At 50.7% G+C, this 11,701-nt stretch overlaps 1 protein-coding gene across 1 annotated transcript in view; it reads left to right on the top strand.

Moving 5' to 3' along the window:
• Positions 1 to 994: 994 nt before the first annotated feature.
• Positions 995 to 11,701, top strand: part of ACAN (aggrecan) — a 27,403-nt gene continuing 16,696 nt past the window's right edge. Inside the window, exons 1-13 of the mRNA XM_010150085.1 lie at positions 995 to 1,064; positions 1,616 to 1,987; positions 3,292 to 3,466; positions 4,040 to 4,167; positions 4,753 to 5,046; positions 6,487 to 6,999; positions 7,502 to 7,676; positions 8,111 to 8,238; positions 8,358 to 8,651; positions 8,814 to 9,005; positions 9,698 to 10,428; positions 10,690 to 11,500; positions 11,684 to 11,701. The exon at positions 11,684 to 11,701 is cut by the window's right edge and continues 163 nt beyond it. Of these exons, the coding sequence (XP_010148387.1) occupies positions 995 to 1,064; positions 1,616 to 1,987; positions 3,292 to 3,466; positions 4,040 to 4,167; positions 4,753 to 5,046; positions 6,487 to 6,999; positions 7,502 to 7,676; positions 8,111 to 8,238; positions 8,358 to 8,651; positions 8,814 to 9,005; positions 9,698 to 10,428; positions 10,690 to 11,500; positions 11,684 to 11,701 (3,901 nt within the window). The remainder of the gene's footprint in view (positions 1,065 to 1,615; positions 1,988 to 3,291; positions 3,467 to 4,039; positions 4,168 to 4,752; positions 5,047 to 6,486; positions 7,000 to 7,501; positions 7,677 to 8,110; positions 8,239 to 8,357; positions 8,652 to 8,813; positions 9,006 to 9,697; positions 10,429 to 10,689; positions 11,501 to 11,683) is intronic.

Raw genomic sequence — 11,701 nt, 5'->3', positions numbered from 1 at the left:
TCAGTAGGTGTGGTCCTTCTTTCTGAGTCACTCCTGAAATGTGACGCCAAACGATGCTGTGTTGCCGGAGGACATGGTTTTTATTTGAAATATTAAAACCAACTTGAGCATTTATGGCTATTTAAAATCCCATGATGTTATACTGGATGATAATCCAGTTAGGATTAATTAAGTTGGACTCCCTATATTGCTTCTGCCGTTCAATGTCAGGAGGATGCTCCTTCCCTTCCCTAGAGCTTTCAAAAGTAACAGGTTGCTAATTGAGGGATCCTAAGAGGGTATTTTAGGGTGGAGCTAAGATGCCCAGAATTGTATCCTGCCAATTTCTGATATCAGTTCATGATCCATTTGCAATTAACTGAATTATCAGTTCATGATCCATTTGCAATCCATTTGCAAAGTATGCTGGCAGTGGAAGATTATTGGACCAAAGCATTGTAACCTGCTTTGGTCCAATTGGACCAAAATTGGCTTTTCCTCTATACGGAAGGCAGATTTTCCCTTCAGAGCATTTTAAGTTATACAAAATACATCCAACCATCTGGTCGGAGAGCCAGTGCTGGCTGGGATGGGACTCTGGTAAGGTGCAACTTCTGTTCTGAGGTGAAGACTTAGTGGATGTGATGGACTCTCTTGAGTAAATAAATAATAAGTGTGAAGATCTGTTGGAAAATTTTCTTTCTGCTCTACAGGGAAGATTGAATCACAAGAGGGAGAATGGGAGAGCAACATAATAAGTGATATATAATAAGAATTCAGTACATAGCGGAGCATCTTATTTATTTGTCTCACGGACTCATTTCCTGAAGCAAGAGGCACTTTGAGACAGCTTTTTCCCCAAGGACCAGCTTTCACTTCCAGCCACATGTAGGAGGCTTAAGGGACAGCTGAAAGCATTGCACTGCACCACAGCAGCATCCCCAGCACTCCGCTCCCTATGAACATTCAGCTGTCATAAACCCTTTCTCCCTGTGTTGTTTCTTGCAGGTAAACTATGACCACTTTACTATTGGTGTTTGTGTGTCTGCGAGTCATCACCGCAGCCGTCTCTGTGGAGCTCTCAGGTACGTGTCCCGAAATGCAGGAAAGCGGGACTGAGAAATGTGCTGCAGTCTGGTGCCATCCCTGAGCGTGGGCAGCTGCCAGAAATAAGTGTACTCAAGATATGCCCTGTATACACACAGGGCTCCTTTCTTTGGATGGCTGCTACGCCATAGCCTGTCCCTGTTTCTGTGCTTGAGGAGCCAGGGAGATAGCTCCAGGCAAAGGCAGATTTATGGGGAAACCAAAGGAATTTCAGCATTCTCCTGCCCTAAACCCTGTCAGGTGTGATGTCCTATTGTGTGCAGCAGCTACATTGTCGCAGATGTATAACTCTTCATTCCCTTTATTCCTGCATCCAGCACTGGTCCAAATCCCAAAAGCAACCATGGCTCAGGGGTTGCAACTTCTCTTTTGCAAGTTATTTTCAGTAGACTAGACCAAAAAGGGTATATCTGAATATGTGGGCACAGGTTTCCAAAGTAGATAGAGGCACTGGAGCATATGGAAGCACTGGATATTTTGGATTAAATGCATTATTGATCTAACTATTTCTTTGCTTGGGAACTGTCAGACAGTAGTGATGGCCTGGAAGTGAAGATACCTGAGCAGTCTCCCCTGCGTGTTGTCCTGGGAAACTCCCTGAACATCCCCTGTTACTTCAACATCCCGGAGGAACAGGACACCAGCGCTCTGCTGACCCCGCGGATCAAATGGAGCAAACTTTCCAACGGGACCGAAGTTGTCTTGCTAGTGGCCACCGGTGGGAGAATCCGTTTCAACACCGAGTACAGGGAGGCCATCTCTTTGCCCAATTACCCCGCCATCCCCACCGACGCCACCTTGGAAATCAAGGCGCTGAGATCCAACCACACTGGGATTTATCGCTGTGAAGTGATGTACGGGATTGAGGACAGACAAGACACAATAGAGGTCCTAGTGAAAGGTGAGGTTCTGCCCCCACTCTTCCCAAGATCTTGCTGCCTGGCCTGAGCAGAAGGGAGGAAGAAATACATGGCCAGAGGAGGTACTGCTCTCCCCATAGGCATAAACCCTCTCAGTCAGGTCATAGAGAAAGCAATGGGCAAGTTAGCAGAAGCCATGGATCAGACATTTATTTTAGCAGTCTAGGACCAGATTAAACAAATCAGTAAAATGACTCATGGCAGAATATATGGCAATAAAATTACTCTTGTGGCGGAAGGTGAGTTACAGAGACAGCAAGACGGCATTCTTGGCAGGAGGTGATACTGGATATGCTGGGCTATTGCTCAGAGGGATGAAGCTGGAACAGGGCTGTTATAAAACCTTTTATTTCTTCCAGACATTTTAGGAGATGGGATGCCCTCAGCTGGAGAATTGGTCTGTTCTGGAAAAACTTCCCCAACATCTTACAAAGCCCATCCTAGTAATAAGTGGATAAAATAACAGAAGTTTCTTACAATCCTTATCTTTATTGTGGTTTTTGCTTTCAATGCAGGACAGGGAGTCAGCTTCCATTGCAACCATTACCCAGCAGGTCTCTGCTGCTTACATGCACTGGAGTACCTCTCTGACAGTGGAGGCTGGGAGCCCCTGCATTGCCTTCTGGTGAATTTTCCACTTGATTTAAAGCCTGCTCATGCCAGACCAGAGTGTACCAATAGACTTTATAAAGATCCCTGTTCATCAAACAAACATGACTTAGACATGTTTGCAGCAGATCTGGAGATTTTAAGTGTATTTGCTGCTTGTTACTGTTTCCTGGATGTTTGTAAGGTGATTGACACTGCACCCTTGATCCTGAGCAGGACTCTCAGAGGCGGCAGCTTTCAGACCTGCACAGCAGCACGGTCCCTGCTCCGCCCCACTGGCCCATTTCAGAACCGTGCATTGAAAACGCTGCACAGAGCTGCAACAGGGAAGTGTTGAGTCCTTCTGACAGCGAGGTTGCTCTGTGTGCTGGGTGGTGGGTTTCCTCCCAGTGTTCACACTACTATTCAGGCACTGGCTTTTATTGCACCACACCTTGGTTACGGCACATGGGAGAGCAGTCGCTGTCTGAGGCCACCGGTGTGCTCTACAAGGTCCTGTGAAAGGAGCCCACCAAGTCACCCTGGGCTTGAGATGCTCAAAACCGGACCAACAGCATGATGAGTTCATTGTTTCTAGTTGACACGTAGCATCAGTTCTTGGAATCCCTAACTTATGAAGGAAAGGGGCTGGTTGCTCTCTAGCAGGTGTGTGAGTGCTGGCCGTTTTGTTTTCCAGGCATTGTATTCCACTACAGAGCGATCTCCACAAGGTACACCTTGAACTTTGAGAAGGCAAAGCAAGCCTGTATCCAGAACAGCGCTGTCATTGCTACTCCCGAGCAGCTGCAGGCTGCCTACGAGGATGGGTACGAGCAGTGCGACGCCGGCTGGCTGGCTGACCAGACTGTCAGGTAATGGACAGTGGAGGGGAAAGGAAAGCCACACCAGGGTCGTTAAGGAAGGGCTTCGATAATGAAGCCACCGACTGAAAACAGTTGGGAAACAGTTGCTAAATAGCATTTGTTGTAATTGTGCACCACTCTCCCTGTGCAGAGGAAGGTGGTGGATTGCAAGCCATGCTCTGCCAGAGGGGGAAGCTATAGGAGGAAAGCAGAGTGACCACTGTCCTTCTCAGCTGGTGCTGGCAGCTGAATGGACAATGGCTTAATCTTGATCATTCATCCTTGCTGCACAAAACAGATGCTATGCCAAAATGCACAAGTCTGGCTCAACTGTGCCCAAACTATACATCCCCCACTGGGGAGGCACCTTGGCCTGATGTTTTTGACCAGTGCTCCCAGTGACCTGCTGTGCTCAGGACCATCAGAGTGAGGGCAGGACAGCAGATTATCTTTCCCCTTCCCCAAAATCCAGGAAAAGCCATAAAGTGTCACACTGTACTGTGGTGAGCAGCTCCCTCCCAGAGTCCCTGCGGCTGCCAAGGTCCTGCCCCATCCCATCCTTATGCACCCTCTCTCCCCCAGGTACCCCATCCACTGGCCCCGGGAGCGCTGCTATGGTGACAAGGATGAATTTCCAGGAGTGAGGACCTACGGTGTCCGTGAGCCAGATGAAACCTATGATGTTTACTGCTATGCAGAGCAAATGCAAGGTGAGTTGGGGTTTTATTGTTACTAGATGCAGAAGCAGCCAAAGATCCGATTATGCCTGGAGTGGAAAACAGTAAATACACAGGCAAAGGGCCTAGAGGCAAGACAGGTTAAAGATGGAAAAGCACATACCCCAGAAAGGCTGGATGTTCTCTACAGTCTCTTTGTTAGACCTTGGACAATTTTAATGTCAAATGACTAATGCAGTAAAGAAGGTGGAGTCCTTGCCATCCTACGTGTCTCTGGTCATCCATCTGAGGGTGTAACATTTGGACATGTTCATCACCCATGCTTACAACAGGGATCCATTGAAATATTTAGCACACCAGAGTTTAAATTGTTCTTTATCTTCCTTTTGCCCTGTGGCTCCAGCTGGTTTGGTACGTTTTGCTCCAGTCTGTATTTAGTGTGTAAGACTCCTTTTCTTCTGGTCTCTACAGACAGTCACCAACATGGGGTTGCAGTTCAGCTGTAATACACAGGACTTTTCATCTTATCCAGACTCTCAACAGCAGGGAGGGGAAAGAAAGGGAATTGGGATTAAACTCTACAGCTAATTCCTGTGCTAACGGATGGTGTGATTGCAGGTAAAGTTTTCTATGCCACCGCCCCTGAGAAGTTCACCTTCCAAGAAGCTTTTGACAAATGCCGCAGTTTGGGAGCCCGTTTGGCCACCACGGGAGAGCTGTACTTGGCCTGGAAGGACGGCATGGACATGTGCAGCGCAGGCTGGCTGGCCGATCGCAGCGTCCGCTACCCCATTTCCAGAGCACGGCCGAACTGCGGAGGAAACCTGGTGGGCGTGAGGACAGTGTACCTGTACGTCAACCAAACCGGGTACCCTCACCCTGACTCTCGCTACGATGCCATCTGCTACAGTGGTGAGTGCGTCGGGGATGTGGGACTAAGCAATGCCTCTCTACACCTCAGCAAGCAGGAGCTCCCTGGCCAGAGCTAACCTCTTGCTTCTTTGTTTAAAAAAAATAAAAGGGGGGGTGGATGGGATTGGGGCAGAGGGGAGGGAAACAGGTTTGGCCAAGGACTTGGTCCTCCATTCATGTTCAGGTAGGTGACATGGAGCAGGGTTCAGGTGCTTTATGTACAAGACTGAACGCTAGAGATGGACAAGAAGAAAAAGGAGAACAGATCTGGCTGTGAAGATGTGTGCAGTGCTGTGATGTGGAACAGACACCAACCTGAGTTCCCTCACAGGACTGCAGCAGTCTCTGGCAATCAGAAATGGGGCAAAATGGCACCTAGGAAGAGCATTCCAGCTACTCCCCTTTCTTCTAACTGCGTTCCTCTCCCTGCAGCAAGAAAGGGGCAAAGTGCAGTGGTATATGGATGGTATACCCAGCTGCGTGGCCAAGCTAAAGACTGGACCACCAAGTCACAGCCTTCCAGTTAGGGCATCTCCGTCTAATTCTCTGAACCCCTTAAGATCTGAGACGTACTGGTTAAAATGATGCATCAGAAAAATTGAATTGTAAATAAATAAATAGAGCCAGGAAAGCAATATTAGGGGAAAAGCCTGACAGTGTCTCATTACCTCTCCCTCCCCAGCTGAGGTCTGCCTTGCTGCCTTTGGTTCCAAGTTGTCCTAGATAGCCCGCTCAGTTCTGGTTTATGCTGCTCTTCTAACCACCGTCCTTGCTGTCGGCTGACCTGCCCGGGGTCACGTTAAGCACATTCTCCTACACCCACGGGATGTGACTTGAGCAGAAAAGCGTTTCACGAGGGGGAAGTTGGGAGCTGTTTGAATGTATTTGGTACAGCAGTGACTGCCTTGGCCGACTCGATGACGGGGGTGGCACAGTTACATATGCCGAGCGCCTCAGTCCTCGTCCGGGCAGAGCGGAAGGAGGTAGTGATCTTAGTGGGATTTCATGCATGGAGTGGAAGGATCCAGTTGTCTTTCTCCCACGGCTCAGACCTGCTGTGGAGGTTATCCGAGCTCCCCTACTTCCCTCCGACCCCCTTAAATACCTTGCAGCAGGCACTAGAGGTCAGTGCAGACTTGGATATGGGCAAGGTGCTCCCGGGAAGGAGAGCGGAGAGGAGGGCGGGGAAGGTCCTCTCTGATGTACCAGCTGTGGAGCAGGTGGTGGTTCCTTGCCTCTAACTCATGAATATGCCCTGCGTGCTGGGGTGTTGTAGGGAGCCATAGTGGAGGAGAACTCTTTATTTATAAGGACGTCATTATTTCCCTGCTCGTCTCAGAGCTGACAAACACCCAGCTGCTGCTCAGAGGCAGCAACGGTGAAGTACACCTTGTAGACTGACCCCATCCCCTCTGACCACTGCTTTGTCTCCTGGTGTAGGGGACGACATTGAGACGCTGGTCCCGGGGCAGTTCATTGACGAGACGCTAAGTGAGTTGGGCAGCGCTTTCACTGTGCAGACTGTCACCCAGACCGAGGTGGAGCTACCTCTGCCACACAACGCCACAGAGGAGGAGGCCCGTGGCAGCATCGCCACCCTGGAGCCCATTGAGATCACACCCACCGCCACTGAGCTGTATGAGGGCTTCACCATCCTGCCCGACCTCTTTGCCACCGGTATCACAGCAGAGACAGCTGCCCCAGAGGAAGAGAACGTGACCAGGGAGGATGTCACAGGGTTGTGGGCTGCACCTGAAGGGGTCACCACCATAGCCTTGGGCACTGCCATCACCACCGAAACAGCAGAGGTGAGCTCGGTGGAAGAGGTTGTGGGTGTGACAGCCACACCAGGACTAGAGTCCGCCTCGGCGTTCACAGTGGAAGATCAGCTCGTGCGAGTGACAGCAGCCCCCGGTGTTGGTCTCCTCCCTGAGCAGCCCATCTCCCTGACAGGTAAGTCACCAGGACTCTGAGAAGCCTGAAGATCAGTTTCTCCTAGAGGTAACCATTCAGCCGAAAATAGTCTGAACTTCTGCCATTGCAGAGGGCATCCAGGTCCCTGGAGGTGTGCAGGCCTGTCTGGGGTCAGGGACAGGCTGAATGCCTCCACTACAGTAGGACAAGGAGGGGGGAGGAGAAGGCTGTGGGCCACCCCCTCCTGTGCTGAAAAGGGCTCAGCTGGCTGATGCTTGGGACTGCAATGGTCACACTCTGCACTCCCATGTGCATCTGGCTCCAGGGAAGGGGAAGGCAAGGTAGGAAGATCCTAGAGAAGGGCTAAAGAGATCCCCAGAACGTTGCTCTCGATGGTTCAATGAATGAAACATCACCGTTGAAGTGGGTTTGACAGGCACTGGCCCTTGCACTGCTGTTGGGAAGACCTTTTCTGGTCATGTATCTCGGTGGAAGGTGGGGTCCCATATCTGCTGTCTCACCGCAGCTTCTCTTCCCCCAGGTGTGGTGTTTCACTATCGCGCTGCCTCCAGTAGATATGCCTTCTCCTTCATCCAAGCCCAGCAGGCCTGCCTGGAGAACAACGCAGTTATTGCCACTCCCGAACAGCTCCAGGCTGCCTATGAGGCTGGCTTTGACCAGTGTGATGCCGGCTGGCTGCGGGACCAGACAGTCAGGTAAAACTATATTGACTTGGGGAAGTCTCAAAATCACTATTCAGCCATGAAATGGAGGCTTCACTCTGGTCTGTCCTGTTGCTCTGCTTATCAACATCTAAAGCTTTCCCGACCTCAGGTTGTCTCCAGACCATGATATCTAGTGGCCAATAAACCTGTTCTTCTCAGCCTGTCCTACCTCTTTACTAACCTGTGCACACATCCTGCAGTGACGAGCTCCACAGTGTACTGACATGTAGGAAAAGTGGGGGAAAGTTTGTAGTCACTGACCCAAGCTGTAAGTGCAGATTAAACTTGTTTCCAAGTCATGCTGGGGGCTCTGAGCACCTCTAACACTCAAGTGTTCATGTCCTGCTCCCAAGTACAGCAAGGTTCTTCAGTCCAGGGTACATAGGGCTGAACTTGGGTTACCTCTTCTTTTCTTCTTTTGGTAGGTATCCCATTGTGAATCCCCGAAGTAACTGCGTAGGAGACAAAGAGGGTTCTCCAGGCGTGCGGTCGTACGGCATGCGCCCAGCCTCAGAGACCTATGATGTGTACTGCTACATCGACAGGCTCAAGGGTACGTTCTCCCCTGCCTCTGGGCATGGCTGCAGAGCAAAACCATGCTTCGCACCTCCACATCTGTGTGTGCGTGGGTAGGATGCAGGGGCTCACACTTGTTTTCTCTCCCGTCCTCAGGTGAGGTGTTCTTTGCCACCCAGTCAGAGAAGTTCACGTTCCCAGAAGCTCAGCAGTACTGTGAGAGCCAAAATGCCACGCTGGCCTCTGTTGGCCAACTCCATGCTGCCTGGAAGCAGGGCCTGGACAGATGTTACGCTGGCTGGTTAGCTGATGGCAGCCTCCGCTATCCCATCGTAAGCCCCCGTCCAGCCTGCGGTGGAGATGCTCCTGGCGTGAGAACCATCTACCAGCACTACAACCAGACGGGCTTTCCTGACCCACTGTCCCGGCATCACGCCTTCTGCTTCAGAGGTACCCTCCTACACCTTGCAGGGCGTGTAGACCCGTCTCCTCCGGGAACGGGATTTCGAGAGGGAGGTTGGGCACATCGGGGTGCTGGTTTGGGCAAAGCACTTCACTGGCATCTTGGACTGTGATTTTTTGGAAATTCCCTCCAATACCTCTTTGTTCCAGCTCTGCCACCTGTGGAGGAGGAGGGAGTCACCTCGTTCTTTGAAGATGTGCTGGCAACCCAAGTGATCCCTGGAGTGGAGGAGGTACCTTCTGGGGAAGAGGTGACGGTGGAGACAGAGTTTGCCACCCAACCTGAGAATCAGACAGCCTGGGGGACAGAGGTCTTGCCAACTGATGTGTCACTGCTCTCAGGTGGGTCAGAGCTTCCTCTCTCCTGGGTCATGTTTGGCTGGTGTCATAGGGTTGGGACACTCCCAAAATAAATGGGCTATATCCTTGATGAAGGGCATTCCCTCTAAATCTAGATGATTCCCACCATACTATGCGTGCACACCATGAAGCTGTGCACACAGGAGGAGCTACATGTGTATATTACTGAACTTTTCTCTAGGACTGAACTAAATGACCAGCAGACCAGTGCACACAGCATTGCCAGCGCACCTTACAAAATATGTTGTTGTGAATCCAGGATGGGGAAGGCAGGACAGAAACAGATCTCAGGCCATGCCTCCCAGGGAGGACAGACACACTGCTATGCAGTGTGGTCATAGCAGCACCAAACTTTTTCTCTTATACATATTACCTCTGAGGAAGCAGTAGCTTAGTTTTGACACCTGGGAATTAGTGTTACTGTTGCCATCATCCCATGTCAGAAAGATTATATATTTGTCAGTTTCCCAGAGATATTTAACTTATAGTTGCTTAAGATACAATGTTCATTAATAAATTTGAAGGGACCAACTTATTTCTGCAAGCACATAGGACTTTGTGCCTTTATCCCAAAGGTATCAGTTTGGAGGTAAAGTAAATCATGAAATAATTGTTTAAAACAATTTAGTAAACAATTTTTCTATCTCCTTCTCTTTTCGCTCTTTCTTTTCCAGTGAGTCCATCTGCTTTTCCTCCAGCTACCGTAATACCAGAGGAAACAAGTACCAATGCTTCCATCAGTGAAGTGACAGAGGAAGTGACTGAATCTGGGGAACATCAAGTCAGTGGTGAATCTTCGGCATCTGGGTGGGTACCTGGAGTCCCAGATACAAGCAGAGAACCAACTTCTGGAGTTTTTGAATTTACTGGAGAACACTCAGGGATTGGAGAAAGTGGATTACCATCAGTAGACCTGCATACCAGTGGCTTTCTACCTGAAGGAAGTGGGCTACCCTCAGGGGACCTGAGTGGTGTGCCTTCTGGTATTGTTGACATCAGTGGCTTACCTTCAGCAGAGGAAGACGTATCGGTGTCTACCTCTAGGATACCAGAAATTAGCGGGATGCCATCTGGAGTGGAAAGCAGTGGGCAGCCTTCTGGATTTAGCGGAGAAATCTCTGGTTCTGAGCTAGTCAGTGGCGTGTCGTCTGGAGAGGAAAGTGGACTCACCTCTGGTTTTCCTACTGTCTCTCTTGTGGATACCACATTGGTGGAAGTTGTAACAACAATGCCAGAACGACAAGAGGAAGGAAAAGGATCCATCGGAGTCAGTGGTGAAGGAGACCTGTCAGGGTTCCCATCCACTGTGTGGGAAACCAGTGGCGGAGCCCAAGGGTTACCCTCAGGAACTGAGCTCAGTGGGGAACCCTCTGGAAGCCCTGAGCTCAGTGGAGAGCTTTCTGGGGTGTCTGAGCTCAGCGGGGAGCCCTCTGGAGGGCCTGAACTCAGTGGGGAGTCTTCTGGGGTGCCCGAGCTCAGCGGGGAGCCCTTCGGAGGGTCTGAGCCCAGTGGGGAGTCTTCTGGGGTACCTGAGCTCAGTGGGGAACCCTCCGGAGAGCCTGAGCTCAGTGGGGAGTCTTCTGGGGTACCTGAGCTCAGCGGGGAACCCTCCGGGGAGCCTGAGCTCAGTGGGGAGTCTTCTGGGGTACCTGAGCTCAGCGGGGAGCCCTCCGGAGGGTCTGAGCTCAGTGGGTTGCCTTCAGGACTGGATGTCAGTGGAGAACCATCTGGAACACATGAGGTCAGCGGCCTGGAGGTCCTAAGTGGCCTTACTTCTGGTATCGATGGAAGCGGGGAGGCCTCAGGCATTACCTTTGTAGATGCCAGTTTGGAGGAAGTTACAACCCCCTCCATTACGGGAGCAGAAGCAAAAGAAATTTTGGAAATCAGTGGATTGCCTTCAGGAGGTGAAGATGCATCAGGCATGGTATCTGGGAATTTAGACATCAGTGGTGAGCCTTCTGGGCATGTAGACTTTGGTGGGAGTGTTTCTGGAGCGCTTGAGATGAGCGGTCATCCGAGTGGAGTGATTGACAGCAGTGGAGAAGCCTCTGGAGTTGATGTCACCAGTGGCCTACCCTCTGGAGAGGAAAGCGGACTCACCTCTGGCTTTCCCACAGTCTCTCTTGTGGATACCACTTTGGTGGAAGTTGTAACACAGACATCGGTTGCACAAGAGGTGGGAGAAGGGCCATCTGGGGTGATAGAAATCAGTGGATTTCCTTCTGGAGACAGAGGACTATCTGGAGAAGGGTCTGGTGCCATGGAGACCAGTGGGTTCCCTTCAGGAACAGGAGACATCAGTGGAGAGCCATCTGGGATCCCGTACATCAGTGGAGACAGTTCTGGAGCCACAGATCTAAGTGGACAATCTTCAGCAGTGACTGATATTAGTGGGGAGGCCTCAGGGCTTCCAGAAGTCACTTTAGTCACTTCTGATTTAGTAGAAGTTGTGACAAGACCAACAGTATCAGTGGGTTCCCTTCAGGAACAGGAGACATCAGTGGAGAGCCATCTGGGATCCCGTACATCAGTGGAGACAGTTCTGGAGCCACAGATCTAAGTGGACAATCTTCAGCAGTGACTGATATTAGTGGGGAGGCCTCAGGGCTTCCAGAAGTCACTTTAGTCACTTCTGATTTAGTAGAAGTTGTGACAAGACCAACAGTATCGCAGGA

The sequence above is a fragment of the Eurypyga helias genome, unplaced genomic scaffold, assembly GCF_000690775.1.
Source record: "Eurypyga helias isolate BGI_N326 unplaced genomic scaffold, ASM69077v1 scaffold3294, whole genome shotgun sequence".
Classification (NCBI taxonomy): Eukaryota; Metazoa; Chordata; class Aves; order Eurypygiformes; family Eurypygidae; genus Eurypyga; species Eurypyga helias.
Note: the sequence above shows the minus strand (reverse complement) of the source record. Positions and strands in the feature narration are given on the sequence as shown.